Genomic DNA, 17,646 nt, shown 5'->3' on the forward strand with positions numbered 1-17,646 from the left:
AATCAGAATTTTCATAAAGCCTTCGCCAACAGGTGGCCGACATCTGCATCTGACGGAACGGTCGTAAATCATTCAAAAATACGCCGTTTTTACGCCTATATTTGGGAACGGGGGCTTAGTGCTATGGGAACAACTACAGTAACTTGTTACCAAAGTCTATACCGAACCAGCGCCTACTGTGTGAATCGAATAAAAAAGGTGTTACTTCGTAAATGTACTGTATTTAGTATTTTGATAATCAGTATTTTCTTTTTTCGATTGTAAGTGAATAGATTTCGCGTTTAATCAAATTAATTTTGTTTTTCTCTTTCAGGAGTACATTCATGAATGTATGGATAAAATGGAGGCACATTTCCAGGAGCAACGCCGTCTTCTGCCCCAGTCGGTGAACCTGATCACGGCGACGGATCCCGTCGTGTCCCAGCAGCACCTGCAGCATCCCTGTGTGAATCTAAAGAATAGTTCCACCACACCGACGGACGTCCAGGACTTCGATTTGTAATAATCGCCAGTGCGGGTCGATCACGCAGCTTGGCTTGGGCCCTGCCAAGGAGTGATCAGACTGAAGACCTGCCGTAAACAAATATGGAAACCATTATGTCCTTGCAGCAACAGCAGCAGCCGCAATATCTATTAAATAGTTTGCAAAAAGTTGTCGAGTTAGTTTCGTCTACTTTAACTCGCCTGTAATTTCTTTGGGTAGGGGAGGGGGAATTGAGAGGTAAGGTGTAGCAGCAGCAGCAGCATTCCGAACAGTAGTCGGATGATAAAGGAGCGATGCTAAAACAATTTTTGGTGCTATATTACTACTCAAATTACATTTAAGTTACACTCGATGGATGACCTGCAGGCGGCGGGTCAGGCAGCAAAACAAGTGCATGACTCGGCGATGATGATTCACTTGAAGGAGATGGTTGATGGTGTACTACTCTGCTGCTCAACACCCACATCATAGCCTCTTACAAACCCCCTTGCCTCATTCGTCGACCCAATCGAACCAAACGTTGGCAGGCAGAGAGAGAGTAGGACCAAGGACTCTAAGAAGATAGAGAGAAAGAGAGAGAGAGAGAAAGAGCTTGACCTTGAAAGAAACAGCAACACTACCGGCACTACCGAAAGGTTTGTTGAATCCCTGCAGCAGCCGCCATGTCAAGCCATGATAAATAATAGAGGACTGAGAGTTAAAAATTTTCCGAGCGCTCAATTCAATAATCTTCCTATCATACGACTGCAATCTATTTTTTTTTCTTCAAGCAAAGCTTTAGATGTTATCTTTATTAGCATGTACGTGAAAAGTATCACCAGAAAACAGATGGCAAGAAAAATTTACAATGATTTAACTGTTTAAAAACAAACAAAAAAAAAACTGGAAAGTGTTAGTAGCAAAAGAGAACCTGAATTAGTAGTAGATTACATATACATATCTGAATACTATTAGCTCAGTAAGTGAACTATTATACTAGTTCTTTTTTCCTCATCTGTAAATATAGTATGTAGCTGACAGAAAGAAGAATACTAAACGCAGGAGACACACAGTGATAGTCGAAAAAGATGGTGTAATTTTAAATTTAAAAGTTAATTTCAAAAGAAAGTAGAAGAAGGGGGTAGGAGGGGAGGGGGGACATACTCCCGTCTCTGGAGCAAGCTTTTCAAAACACACACACTTATCACCAGGTAGAGTACGGTATTTGACTATACAGACTAGCCGAACCGTGATGAACTAATTTAAGGGGTGTTTGGTGCCAAAGCATTTATTGATTCACCACTGAGTAGGTGGGTTTAAACGGTGTGTGGAGGTGTGAAAACGACGGCTACAGTTGGAGAACTTTACGCGTTTGTACATCCGACGACGGCGTTGAACAATGTTGAAACTAGGTTGACAATGTTGAAACTAGGTTCGAACCTAGCTTCAAACAAACGGTTTGACAACAGTTAGGGTGGAAACTGGGTTCGGTTTGGCATAAAGCGAAAACTTTAGACATTAGATTTTGACTGATGGAGCTGTCAAATTTTATCTGCTGACTCGTGGGTCACTATGAGTGATGTTGCAAGGGTAGTTTCGTCAGTGGCGGGTGAATAAGATTGGTGTTGACATAAGCCAGACATAATCATTGAAATATGAGCGACAGTTTAAGACCGATCGTTGGTATACGATTAGCAGGCGAGCTATTTCGTTTGATATCTGGACCGATTTTCACCTACTTTAAACCCAAATGAGATATCTAAAATGATTTTAGACCGTTCAGATTTATAGATCTTTTTAGTTGATATCCAAACGATTCGACTTCGGGCTCAGAAATATCGGAAAAAGTAGCCAAAAACCTGCAAAATAAAATCGAGCCAATTTTATCAGAGATACTTAGATTCGAATGAAAGGTCTTGTTAGTTCTATACAAAACACCTCGAATTTGACCCGAATCTGATATCCGGTTCAAGAGTTACCGGGCGATGAGTGTTTCAAATTTTAAATTGTCATTCAAGCGTCGCCGTGTAAAAAAGGTGGGTGAGTAGTGTCACAGACATAACTGAAGGACGTGAATACGAAAAAAAAATATTATCGTTCGCATCAGTTGATTGTGTAAATTTCGCAACTTTCACTAAAGATCGGCTTATTGACGACATATACATTTTTAAGGTCGATTATTCAATTTCGGATTCGCATATTTCAGTGAAAGAAACTATCAAAATGCTGTACCGGACTCATTTCTGGCATTAAGAAAGGTCAAATTGCGAAATTTTATTCGATATTAAACACTGTTCGGAGTTATTTTCTCGAATGCGAAGCAATCAAATGCTGGCTTTATTCGCACTCGTTCGGTGCGAATTTTGCACCGCCAAAAGTTAAAGTTATTCTAGATTTGCACTAGATTGGTGATTTTTAAAGCAGATTTGCAAAAAAAAAGCTATCTCTATAGTCCTTCAAGTAGCATTTGGAACCATTAGAAGGGCTGATTTTGCATAATGTTCCCCATCGTTGAAAACTTTTCGTTGTATTTTACTCCAATGCAAACGACAAGCAGCAGGATGACGCAATTGCAGTCTTCGTTGAAGAGAAACTGGCTCTGCAAACGTCACGCAGTTGATTCAATACGGAACTGAATTATTGAGACTGGAACTGAAACTGAGCTCTAAGCCTGAACCAACTGTTCTTTGGGAATAGAATAATAGTTCTAAAAAGAATCGATTTATAGAATTCGGAACCTTGACCTGATTCCAAGAACCAAACAGGCTCTAAACTCAGTTGTAATTTAGTTCTAGAACTGAATTCTCAATTTGAATCCCGGAACTGCGGAATTTAGCTTAGTTCAAGAATTCAATTTCATCATCCAGGTTCTGAATGCTGAAACTAAATTCTAAAACAGAGTTTTGAAACCAAATTCTAAACCTGATTTGATGTGCAGAATACTGGTGGACCAGATTGGATTCGGAATTCAGTTTTCGAATTAACTTACGGAAATCAATCCAAAATTCAGCTCCCAAAGTATTCAGCAGGCACAACCTGAGCGTTTGAGGTTTTGTAGCACGCAACAACGGTCTGCTCTCATTGCTGACGATTGCTCCTCCCGACGTCCGAGGTCCAAGTGAGAGCACGACCTGAACGTTTTACGCTTTATATCTGATTTGTTCTTACTGATGTTGGTGGAAGAACCTCTCCTCGAGATCCAGTTCCGTCTAAAGCACTAGCAAAACATGAACGATTTTTGAATTTACCTTTTATATTTGGAACTGATATGTGCCTGACTACCTTAAAAACGTGACGAGTTTTCTCATTATTTCCAAAAGTTTTAGAAAATTTTGTTTTTGAATTATTTATGGTTAGATCACACTGTTGAAAATTTAATCACAGATTCCTGATCATATTTCCGATAGCTTACAGAAAATAAATTATGTTGTTGGGTTAAGTACAACTAGAGATTTTCACGATTGAGTTCTACCCATTCTTGTACGGGGTAAATTTGGAAAAAGACGCCCCACAGCGAAGCAAGTCATTTTTTTATATCATTTATTTATACCCGGCTTTAACCTAGTTGCGATCGTTCACCGGAAGCAAGTCATCGTTCGAGTAAGCATCACCGAATGTAAAAAATTACCCAATTTGAACTGCTATTAATTCACCAATTAATAGAGCATCGGAATGAGGTTAGTCAAAAAAAATTCTATTCTCCATATACAGGCACCCTATGCTCGTTAGAAATGCCCAAAATTACTCAATTTTAATTGCTATTGACTCACCAATTTGGCGCAATTTGATAATTTGTATATATTTTGACATTTGCTGATTTCATGTTCCATTTAATAGTGAATCAAAAGCAATTAAAATTTGATAATTTTGGACATTTTCGAAGACAGAGGGTGGTGCTATTTGGAAATTTGTTGACTAATATCGATTCAATGTTCTATTGATTGGTGAATCAATAGCAGTGCCAATAGAACATTTCCAGCGATCGTAGTGTGGTCCTATTTGAAAAATGTTAGTATTTGAATTGGCAGATCCTATGCTTTATTGATTGGTGAATGAATTAAATTCGAATGTGATAATTTTGGACATTTTCAGTGGGCTTAATATACAAATATGGGAATATTTTACCTTTTGCTAATTCAATGTTTAATTGATAGCAATTGGAATATTAGAATTTTAAGCATTTTGTTTGGTGGAAAGGCAGCTTTATAAAAGATATTGTGAACTGTTTAGCCCAATCGGATGCTGTATTGATTAATATATCAATAGTAGTGCTGGTGAACCATCGGACTTAAACAAGCAAATCGTCGAAGTGCCTATGATTTTGACTATAATTTTAACGCGCTATTGCTTTGCTCAGAAACTGAAATAGAATTTAGTTTTGATGCTGTAGGTAGGCATTTCATCGAACCATAAATGATAAAACTACGCATCGAATAGAGCTAAATTGACCTTCGCCGATTTGGAACATATTGCTCCGCCGAACAGCAAGCGAACTTTACCCTAAATCGAATGAACAGATTTTGCATATTTTTGCTAGGAAAATATTTCTAAACGAATATGTACAAAGCATTGGTGTTCGGTTCCCACTTTGCCACCACTGGCATGGAATTGGAAATTACAATTTTCTATATTAAACCATCTAGCGCTCGCTGAGAATATCCAAAATTAACAAACGTCGCTCGCTCGCTAGAAACGTCAAAAATCATTAATTCTACCTACTACTGATTCGCTCATCTATTGAACATTAAAATAGCAAAAATAAAAAAAAATTCAAATTTTTATATTAAACCCCCCTACGATCGCTGAAAATGTTCAACATCATCTATTGGTTCATCAATCAATAGAGCATCGAATCGACAGTAGTCAAAAACTTTGCAATTTTACAGGTAGAACCACCCTACGGTCCCTGAAAATGTCAAAAATTTAGCGATTTGTAATTTTTATTAATTCACTATTAAGAGAAAACATGGAATCAGCAAAAGTCAAAATATTTACAAGTTTTCATATTGCGCCATCCTACACTCACCGAAAATGCCCAAAATTATTCAATTCGAACTGCTATTGATCCAACAATCAACAAACCATCGAATTGGTATTGGTAAAAAAAATTTACATTTCTTTCAAATAGAAACATTCTACGGTGGCAGAGAATGTCCAAATTTTTTTTTCTATTTAATACAACATCGAATTAGTAAAAAAAATTTACATTTTCGAATTGCGCAACTCTACGCTCTCTGAAAATGTCTAAAATTACCCAAGTCGAACTTCTATTGATTCAACAATCAATAGAACATCAAATTGACAATGGTCAAAATATTTTTCATATACCCTTACGCTCTTTGAAAATACACGAAATTACTCAATTTTATTTACTATTGACTCACCAGTTTATTAAACATCGAATTTGCAAGAGTAAAAAAAAAATCCCTTTTTCCAAGCATCGTATCGAACGTAGTTTACTCGACCCTTTGTCGATGGTCCGCCAACCGAACGGTTCGAAACAGATTGCTTCGTCGCCGAACACCGAGCACAGAACACCTTCGCATTAACCGAGGGAATAGTTTTGAGTAAATTTGCAGAAGCATCGGTGTTCGGTTCGCAATTTACCACCACTGCTTGTTAGTCAATCAGTGACCATCTTGTTACCATTCAAGGGTCAAGGGAAAAATTTCGTCGATTTCCACAATTATGAGAAAAGCACTGGGTAGATTGAAAATGGTCCTTAAAAAACCTACAACTTTTTTGCAGCATTCTGATGATTTTAGAACATCGAATCAATCAAGTATCTCATCTTTTGATTCGAGCAAATGTTCGATTCCCTTCGCCAAATTGAAGTGTATTCCGACAAAAGCGATCTGCTTTGATCGGCGAATGAGTAGAAAAAGGGTCGGATGACGCCAAGCCCGAAGTCGCGCAACTTGTGACCGAGCTTTGTCGCGATGGAAAATTACGAACTCGTGTGTGATATAATATTCTGTGTATTCTTCTTCCAACGACCGCTTCAAACAAATCAATGGTGATGACTTCGAACCGGAAAAATATGAAAGCGCTTATTTATGGGTATTCAGAATTGACAATGTCTAGCTGTCAGAATTGGAAATTATGTCGTTGATTAGTTATGTGCTCCCGCAGGAATCCCACAAGGAAGTCATCTCGGACCACTGAAAATGTTTGGCTGCTGAAAGGACATACTGTGTTGGATAAGTTTATTCGATATTATTCTAAAAGTAAACCTCAGATTTATTATTCACTTAAACGCGTAACTCCAGTAACTGAAGCCGTCGGAAATCATCGCTCGCACAATCGAATCCCGTGATCGTCCAAATCCAAGGCACCGAACCTTCGCCTGCACACAAAGAGCAAGAGTAATCCTAAATAGAGACAGCTGACCCGAGCAGAAAAGAAAATGCACACATTTGTTTTTCTTAAATGGGGAAAGCATATCATTACGCTTTTTTTATTAAACAAAATCATTTTTTTCTCTCGCTCCATTGGGGGAACTCCGCAGAAGTTATACGGTTCCAAGGTTCCCGGAAAAGAAAGCAGAATATGAAAATACTGATATTTAGTGTATAGAGATGTATTTAGAGCTGCGGCAGTGCTCGGTCAAGGAGAAAGATAAAACTGCAACGAGTTTTATTTAATCATGTATAGGTAGATGTATTCACAGAGGAGAACTACTGCTTAGATAAATAAGCACAATAAAACACAAAAGTCAACGTTCATCAAACAAACAAAAAAAAACTATGCAAGACGAAACGTAAAATCAGAAATGTAAGACTGTTCTACGACAAGAATATATATACACACAACTTATACTTTTTATTTTATTGTTTTTTTTGTATCTGGCCGAGGGTCAGTAATAAACACAAACGCAGTAAAAATATACAAATAGACAAACTAAAAGTTGATAGGTAGATTATCGAAAATGAAGTGAATGAAGTATAATTGACCAGGGGGGCGGTGATTCTACGCGCATTAGGCAGTTAGGAGTTAAGTAGCAAGCCCCGACCTGGGCAGGATTCTCAGTGTCTGTCAGTAGAATCAGCCGGGCAATTCGGGTTCCGTACGCTAAGAATAGGCTGCGCAGTCGGCGCCTCGGAACGGAAGAGGATATTTTAGCGTCAGGACCCCTGGACCACCCCTCTTGGAATGATCAGTTCAGTAACAAAATATACCCAAAAAACAAAAACAAGCCTGTATGGAGAAACAAAAAACCGGTGCTTGACAATAAAGAGAGTATGTAAAAGAAGAAAACATCGCCAAACATGGACATAATTAGAATAGAAATGCAATATTCCTAGCCAAGTAAATGTTTTTTACTTACAAAAAAAAAGAAACGAAAACGAGTGGGACAAGTACGAAAGAGACACCAATAAATATCAACAACAACAAAAAAAAAACGATGAAGTTCCTTTTTTCACAGTAACATGAAAACAGAGCAAAAGATTTCAACGAGGTACAGGCCGTGAAACCGTGCACTCCTCTCTGTAATGTAAACCATATGTTAAGTACACTGTTATTTGTAAAACCGCTGATATCGTATTTTAATGTAAGCTGTGAAAACATGATCTAAACATGGTATATTAAAGTGCCTCTGAAAGTGTGGAAGGTTAACGAAATATTGCTAAAACAGAAATGATAATAAATTACATTTGTAACTGTATTAACCACTGCAAGATTAATCATTTGTTTAGATAGGAATGTACTTTTAAAATTGATGAATTGAAAATGATTATGAGATCATCTGATCCATTGTAAATATTCGCATGAGCATCGCAAGAAACCATGAAATGAAGTAAAAAAAAATCCGTTCTTCCAATCAGTTTAGCCCGGTAGGAAAAGGTCGTCGAGTTGAGACACTTGAAAGCGGGACCCTAAACAATAGCCTTACATATAGATCCTTAATGAACGAAAAAAAAACAGACTGGTCAAAATTCCTGGATAATAAACGTAGAATACAGTAATCGCTGCTGCACCTTCTTATTCTGTAGTCACGCTGCACAGTGGGAAAAAGAGTGAATGAAAAAGGTGAAAAAAATATTTCAAAAGTGCAAAAATATTCGTGGAATCGTTGGATAATATTTAGAGTGACTGCATAATTCCCTATCATGTTCGTTTTGTCCCAATTTACTTCGACTGACTGACTGTAAAACTCTGAAAAATTTTGAATGCGTCCAACCGCAAGTTATTCCTGGGATGTGAAAAATGCTTCCAATCCAATCTATTTAACCTAAAATCATCTTCATACAATGAATTTTTAGAAAAAAAAAGTTCTGCTGATTATGGTTAATTTATGTTTCAGTAGAAAAACCCTAAAAAGGCGGGCGGCTAATGTCACAGACATAACTGGATGACGTGAGTACGAATAAAATGGATAGTTCAGTTTATGATTCTGAATTCTTCGACTGGAATTCAGGAACCGAAGTTTTGATCCGAATGGTAGAATTGATTTCTGAAACTTAATTTCGATGCTTGGAATTCGCGAAGCTGAACTCGGTAACTGAATTCTGAATAGTTAAACTCATCACTGAACTTGTGTTGTGGAACTGAACTCGAGACCTGGATTTTTTTCCGACTCTGAATTCTGAACCTGAATCCTAGCTCTGAACCTTCAATCAGCAGCTGAGTTTTAGTTACAGAATTCCAGTCCAGGAATGCGTTTTTAAATTCGGATCAAGAATTCAGCTCAGAAGATTTAAAATTTAGTTCAAAGATCTTCCGAATCAGTTCCTAAATTTAGTTACACCTCTGGAATTTGTGAAACTGTACTTCGAAAACAAATTCTAGTAGAATAATATTTTAACACCTCGAATCTACTAAGGATATAGTAGTGTCCAATTAATGACCAAATTCTAGACTTTGCATTCTGGTCTATTAATGAAACACAACTTAATTTTGGATCTGAGCTCTGTTCTTGAATTTCAGTCTGAAAATCCAGACTTTTAGGTTCAGAATTCTGGAACTATTTTCTAAATCAGAATTCCGGCCAGAAATTTCTGAACTAAATTCTGATCTGAACCTTCATTTCATCCAGGTCTCGAATCGATCCTGATCTCAGATCCAGAATTCCTGTTCAAAAATCCCGGCTTAGAATTGAGTTCGGAAATTCGATTTGGGTTCCAGAATTATGATACTTGATACTGGCTTTGGATTCTGGGTGAGCAACCGAATTTTAAATCTGGCTTCTGAAAATGAAAAAAAAAATATCCTGTATTGAGTTCTGAAACTGAATTTCAACCCTAGAATTTGATTCTGACCGGAACTTATCGAGACAACTCTCCAACGCTCCAACTGACAGGTTGTATCGAGCTCCAATACAAACGACCAGCAGCAGGATGACGCAATTGTTCTTGTTTGAAGCGAAGCCTACTGGTTAGATAACAAATAGTTTCAATGATCGAGTTATTGCGTTTCAACCTAATGTGTCCTGTAACCGTTGAATTCGGATCTGCAGTCAGGAAGCAGGCCAAATACGACTAAAAGACTGTACCCCCCAAAACAAAAAGGCGGGTGGGTAATGTCCGTGACATAATCGGATGACGTGAATACGAATAAAACTGTGTTCTGCAAATGAATTTGGGAACTGAATCCGGATTGTGCAGCTGAAATTCAGTTCGATTCGGGATTCAGGTCTCAAATTTGGATCCAGAAGTGAGCTCCGAAATTCAGTTTTGGAATTCAGATCCGGAACTTAGTTAGAAATCTTTCGATTCTAGTTCCTGAATCCAGTTACACTTCTAGAGTTGTGAAACTGAGTTTTGGAACCAAATTATAGACCTGCATTCTGAAACTGAAATCTGAACCTTTGGATTCTGGAATGCTTTTTAAGAACGGAATTCTAGAAATACAACTGAATATTGGATCTGAACTTTGATCCTAGATTTTGGTCTGAAGTTCCAGAACATAAAACTCAGGACTCAGTTTCAGAGTTCTGAAGCTGATTTCAAAATCTGAACTCCGGACCTGAACCTTAACTTCAGCTCTTGAATTCAGTTTCAAAAATCAACAACAGGCCCCTTTTGGAGATATTCTCCTTTACATCACTTTTTGACTGTGAATGATGCCACAACCACAGATCGCCTGCCACACCAAGTACTTCGTGGCAAACTTTAATTTTGCACGATAGAACACTTCATTTTTTGTCGAGCCTATTCTTAGAAGGAAGCCATCTAGCCATAATTACTTAACAGATTGTAACGAAATTGTGCGCATGGGTGCCACCAGATTTCTCGATATTTCGTGGATTTTCCAGACATTTGGCAACAACAAAAAAATTCCTTATTTTTTCGATTTTTTATGCGAATTTTGAAAGGTATGCAGATTTTTCTTATGTGAGTTCTATGATTGGCGGCTTTCTAATTTCGTTTTAGAAATGTACGAGACGTTGGGATTTAGTGTTGTTATCTCGAAAAACAAAGTTTTTTAAGGGACCTGGGATTTTGTTTTCCAGAAAAAAAAATTTTTTATCGGGATCGTTATTTTTCCTTCATTTCAAAAACATTTTTGATTTCAAAAGTCTTAAAACTTTTCCCCAATGTCGATATTTAATTTTTTTCTGAGATACCATCAGAATTCGATGTTTGATCAATTTTCAAGACATCTGGCAACAACAAAAAAAAAAAGGCGGGTGGGTAATGTCAGAGACATAACTGGATGTCGTGAATACGAAAACAACTGACATGCTCCTTAACACTTCCGAATATCAATTGTATGAATTATGCACGCATTCCCCTTTTTCACATTTTTCGCAAAAACAAAGAAAGCTTCACTTGATCTCGATTACTGTGAATTTCACACAGCGAAAAGTGCACAAATCTAAGCAAACTATTCTTGATTTGCAGTAAACTGAGGATATTTCCCTACGATTTGCAAACAACAAATCCTAATAGTTCTTTAGAAAACTTTTAGAGCCATTAGAACGGCTGATATTGTGCAATGCTCTCCACCGATGTTTTTTTTCCCAATGCTAATGACTGGCAGCTGTGACGTAATCGCTCTTGTCGAAAGCGTGCAGACGACACAAAACACATCTGCTCGCAGTGGCGATACAATCCAAACTGATTCAAGTTTTGTTGAGAGGCTTGTTTCTACCTGATTTCGTTTGTAGCTTTTTCACTAATGGGCGGTCCTAACGGCTATAAAAATAGCCGCATACAGAATTTTAATGTCGATTATTTCATTTCGGATTTGCATATTTTATTGAAAGAAACTATCAATATGCTGTAGGGATTCGTTTCCAGCATTCAGAAGAGTCAAATTGCGTAATTCTCTACGACATTAAACTCTGGAACATTTTTCGCAAAAAAAGGCTTCACTTGATCTCGATTACTATGAATTTCACACAGCGAAAAGTGCACAAATCTAAGCAAAATGTTCTTGATTTGCAGTAAACTGAGGATATTTCCCTACGATTTGCAAACAACAAATCCTAATAGTTCTTTAGAAAACTTTTAGAGCCATTAGAACGGCTGATATTGTGCAATGCTCTCCACCGATGTTTTTTTTCCCAATGCTAATGACTGGCAGCTGTGACGTAATCGCTCTTGTCGAAAGCGTGCAGACGACACAAAACACATCTGCTCGCAGTGGCGATACAATCCAAACTGATTCAAGTTTTGTTGAGAGGCTTGTTTCTACCTGATTTCGTTTGTAGCTTTTTCACTAATGGGCGGTCCTAACGGCTATAAAATTAGCCGCATACAGAATTTTATTGTCGATTATTTCATTTCGGATTTGCATAATTTATTCAAAGAAACTATCAATATGCTGTAGGGATTCGGTTCTAGCATTCACAAGGACCAAATTGAGGAACTCAATTTGGTCCGTCGCTGCTGGTTGATGATTCAACTCCCACGACGTCTGCTTCCATCGAACGCACGAAAAGAAATGATCGATTTTTGACAACGGTTCCCCTTTTATACGCATTCAGTTGAAGATATGTGCCTGACTACCTCAAAATCGTCGTCCTTGCGCGAAAAACCCAAGCGAAAGTAAGGTGTTTTCCGCGTTGTTTTCAAATTTTAAGAAAACTTAATTTTTGAGTTGTTTGTGGTTATCGCACACTGTTCAAAATATTATCCTGAATTCCTGATCATATTTTTGATGAAATGGTGGAAGAATTATGTTGCTACCATTAATACAAGTCGAGATATTCACGATTAAGTTCTGCCCATTCTTCCATATGGCTAATTTTGAAAAGGCGCCCCATAGTAAAGTAAGTCGTATTCACGACAAAATCCAGAGTTTTGCGGTTTTTAGGCGTTTTTTGAAGTTATAAATTTGTTTTTATGTGAATTTTTTGCGATGCGATTTTCTTGCTTCGTCTTAAAAATGTACTAAACATTGAGATCTAGTGTTATCTCTAAAAAAAATAAATTAACTTTCTGGGGCTTAAAAAAAATTCAATTAATTTTTTTCCGGAATAACCCTCCATTTTATGCATTTTTAAAACATTTAGCTTACATTTTTTCGAAATGTCTTAGAAATGCATGAAACGTCCAGATCTGGTGTGATCTCAAAAAAAAAATTTCGAAAAAACTCGACTTTGAAACTTTTTTGACTCTTTGACTCTTTGACTCTTGACTCTTGACTCTTGACTCTTGAGTCTTGACTCTTTGACTCTTTGACTCTTTGAATCTTTGACTATTTGACTCTTCGATTCTTTGACTCTTTGACTCTTTGATTCTTTGACTCTTTGACTCTTTGACTCTGACTTTTTGCCTCTTTGACTCTTTGACTCTTTGACTCTTTGACTCTTTGACTCTTTGACTCTTTGACTCTTTGACTCTTTGACTCTTTGACTCTTTGACTCTTTAACTCTTTGACTTTTTGCCTCTTTGACTCTTTGACTCTTTGATTCTTTGACTCTTTGACTCTTTGATTATTTGGCTCTTTGATTTTTTTTTGAAACCGAATGTCTTAAAAATGCAAGAAACGTCGAGATCGGGAACAATCTGAATAATTTTTTTTAATCGAAAATTTTCCAAGTGTCAGAGTTGACTTAAAAAAAATCGGGATAACACCATATCTCAATGATTCATGCATTTCTAATACAGAACAAGAAAACCGCCTAACTTCGGAAATTCGCGTAAAATAAAACCGCAAAATTGAAGAAATATTTTTGTTCATGCCAAATATCTTAGAAATGCATAAAACGTCCAGATCTGGTGTAATTCTAAAAGTTGTTTTTTTTAATCGATTTTAATTTAAGACTTTTAAAATCGCCTTTAATGTAAGATTTAGAGAATTTGAGGCCGCGTTACTTCGGAAATCCGCGTACACAAAACCGCAAAACTGAAAAAAAAAACATTTTTTTTGACGCCAAATGTCTTGGAAATGCATGAAACGTCCAGATCTGATATAATTTCAGAAAAAATCGACTCTTGGACTGGGAAATTTTGAGATTTCCGAAATCGAACATTTTTTTTGATGCCAAATGTCAAATGTCAAATGTTTTTTTTTGAAAAAAATCGAAAATTTTCTATCAGGTGTACAACTTTGCTTCCGCCGTTTTCCGATAGGTGGCTGTACCGGCTGAGGCTGGTCAAAATGCACAGATGATAATGCCTTTAAAGTGAGTGTGTACAGTGTCTAACGAATTGTCATCGCCGTTTCAGTGACAGTTGTTCTTGTTTTCGTATTATTCACGCTCGAAAATGTCTGTTTATGTGCCCAATTCTCGCCATTTGCGGGAAGTTTTACTTTTCTGTTACAATTCGAAAAAAAAATGCAACTGAAGCGCATCGAATGCTTTCAGAAGCTTACGGTGATGCTGCTCTGAGTAAAAGAACGTGTCGGGAGTGGTTTCAACGTTTTAAAAATGGTGATTTCGATGTCGAAGACAAACATGATGGTGGAAGAGAAAAAACCTTCAAAGATGAATAACAATTTACTACGAGCTCTTAAAACCCGGGTGAAACCATCACAGGAGATCGCTACCAAACGCAACTGATGCGCCTTAGTCGCGCGCTAAAAGAAAAGCGGCCACAATATCAAGAGCGACATGACAAAGCCATCCTCCAACACGACAATGCTCAGCCTCACGTCGCAAAAGTGGTCAAAAAGTACCTGAAAACGCTGAAATGGGAAGTCTTGCCCCAACCGCCGTATTCCCCAGATGTCGCCCCTTCTGACTTCCACCAATTCCGTTCGATGGCACACGGCCTGGCAGATCAATCCTTCGAAGAGTTGGAAAAATGGATTGCTTCATGGATAGCGTCAAAAGAGGACTCCTTTTTTCGAGCCGGGATCCGAAAATTGCCGGAAAGATGGGAGAAAGTTGTCGCTAGCGACAGACAATACTTTGAATAATACATCTGTAAGCACTTTTTCGCAATAAAACTTTTAATTTTGGAAAAAAACGGCGGAAGCAAAGTTGTACACCTGATTAGTGTCAGAGAGCTGACTTGAGAAAAATTTCGGGATAACTCTAGATCTCGACGTTTCATGCATTTCTAAGACAAAACAAGAAAACCGGATAGCTTTAAAAATTTGCGTAAAAAAAACCGTGCTACTTCAGAAATTCACGTAAAAAATTTGCATAAAAAAAAAACGCGTAAAAAGAAACCGCATAAAAAACTTCGCAAAAAAAAAGACCTTAACGTATTTCTCTTCTAGAGTGGTTAGTGGCATGAACTGCATCACCAATCCCATTATATTAACATTACTTTAATTATTTTGCGAGGTGGCACTAGCAGTTAAATACAAACGGCTAATGCACTCGATGGGTAGAAGACGAAATCTGATACAAATGATAATTTTGTATGGTTTTCTACGTCGCACAAATCGATTTTGGTTAACCGCGTTCAGCCTCTTTTCGGAATCGTATTTGCATTGCTTCAGGATTGTAGATCAAAGTCTAACTAAATATTATAACAAGAAAGAAAGTGAGCGTAAAACGGTACATCAAGTATCGCGTAGTCAGTGAAACTATCTGCAGAGATTTTTTTTTATATCGGAAACGCCTTTATTCAGTCTTCCTTAGGTATCTCGTTTTTGTTGTTAAATAATTACACTTAAATACAACTCAGTACAAAAACGCGAGCAGAGGATAAAATGAACATGATAGCGTTCTCGTGCGGGTCTAAAAAGTATTAGTATCAAGTTTTTAGACCATTTGACATTAAACCATGCAATCAAATTCCACGAAACGAATGTAATACCAAGATCTGGACATTAAAGAATTCTGTATCGTACTTCCAAACAAAAAAAAAAACAAGTGCCTTAAATAACACTGAGTGTAGTACGAAACTTTTTAGCGGCAATGTCAGTGAATAATTGTTAGTAATTCGATAGACAACATGAACTCGAACGGATACGTTCAAAGGTGCAGCGGAAGTCAGAGAAAAAAACTAGTAACTATAGCCGATTAATGCACGAACAACTTTGTATTGGAAAGTCTGAACCGTTGAATAATCATAATTATGAAAATAGGATTTGCTAATATAACAGTAACAAAATAATTACAATCTGTTGCATTTATCTGAGAATAAAAATGAGCGCACGTCAAGTTATTTCGAAGTAAATTAAAATAAGTAGCTTCGCGGTACAGCTTTGGTTCAGAGTCCGCGAAAGTACCGTTTATTGGTATGAAAGTTATTTGCATTTGATTTAGAATTTCCATTACAAGTACTAGACTAGCATTTCAATGCAACACAAACAAGCACACCACTACGTACAACAAAACAGTCATTTATACTCTCCCCAGTGTGACGGGCGAGTCAAAACATGCAGCCTGTAAATAGTAATTTTCAGTAATTGTACAGTCACACCTGCACTCATACATGTATGCACTAGTGAAAACAATCCTCCTGCCAATGATAAACGATGAGTTAATAATTATACAAATCAAATAGCAACAAATTTTCAACATCCGACAAATCAACACAAAAGCACACACACACGCATAGACACATAAACGCAGAGATGCAATGCAATAGAATAAAGTGCCTCCTGTAGGAACACCATGAATCTTAGTTCTAGAGCAACATAACGCGGTGCTACCGTGATTCTGCACCTTTTTCGCATGACCTAGAAGAGTAGGCCTTGGCGAGTACAAGATGCAACACTTCTGAATTGAAAAGCTTCTGAAATTCTTCTGATGGAATGTTCAAAAATTGTTTAATATTGTACTCATCAAGATCTGGCGTAACCCCGGCAAAGTGTTTTTATCTTGTAGCACCGCATAATTAAACATTCTTAAGTAACTTAGTAAAGCTGCTCAGCAGAAATCCAGTCCGCGCTTCACTACGACTAATAGATCGATCAAAATGAACCGAGTGCCGTCAAAACTTCAGTGTAACATTTTTAGCATAGCAACAACAAAAAAAAAACAAGCAAAATCGATTTCAAAATGATTTCTCACGTGATACTAACCGATGTCATGTCATCTCTATGGTGCAATAAAAAAAAAGATGGATAAAAGAAAACGAAATACATAAACTACGTCCCGTGCATGAATCAGAAAAACACAGCAGCGTCGTTAAGTCGTAAAATGTTAACTATTGCAATATCGCATTGCAAACAAAGTCAAATTTCATGATAATAAACTTTTATAGTCGTTAATGAAAGAACAATCAGTTTGGCCGTACTAAATATCACATTCTACTCTGTTTTTGCGCCATAAGGCAATCTTTTTTTGTTTGTTTAAATGCGGAGAAATGCGATTAAAGAGTCAAACTAAAGATTTATATTTGGAGAAAAATTGAGCAAATAAAAAAAACTTCTGTCAAAATCTATACTTAGAACCAGAACACTCTTATTTTTGCCTGTCGATGTTTTCGTTTGTTAATTTTTTTGTTGCTATTTTTCATAATGGGACAGACAGTTATGCCTAGAAATGTACCAAAATAGGCGAAATTCTACGCATATCAGTCCCAATGTGAATTTACTATGCTACAGAAATGGCAGGTCTATAGATTTTCTATAAAGTGTTTGCTGGTGTTTTTTGTTGCAGATTTGCAGACTTTTGAAAATCGAGTTTTTCGCAAACTTTTGTCACAATTTACAGACTTTTCAGTTTTTTCCCCATAAATACGTTTATTTCATAAGGCAATTTTCATAAGTTTTTCTTCGCCGTGGCATCCACAATATATAGTACTTTAAATCTAATACATTTCGAATATCATATTAGTATGTTGGTATTCATTAGTTATTCTAAACACTGTTTTTATCAAGCGATT

General features: G+C 37.1%; 1 protein-coding gene across 1 annotated transcript in view; it reads left to right on the top strand.

Annotated features, from left to right (window-relative positions):
• Positions 1-16,824, top strand: part of LOC131425859 (G1/S-specific cyclin-D2) — a 249,721-nt gene extending 232,897 nt beyond the window's left edge. The window contains exon 5 of the mRNA XM_058588104.1: positions 314-16,824. Within this exon, the coding sequence (XP_058444087.1) occupies positions 314-502 (189 nt within the window). The 3' untranslated portion in view covers positions 503-16,824. The remainder of the gene's footprint in view (positions 1-313) is intronic.
• The last annotated feature ends 822 nt before the right edge of the window (positions 16,825-17,646 follow it).

This window comes from Malaya genurostris, chromosome 1, assembly GCF_030247185.1.
Source record: "Malaya genurostris strain Urasoe2022 chromosome 1, Malgen_1.1, whole genome shotgun sequence".
In the NCBI taxonomy this organism is placed as follows: domain Eukaryota; kingdom Metazoa; phylum Arthropoda; class Insecta; order Diptera; family Culicidae; genus Malaya; species Malaya genurostris.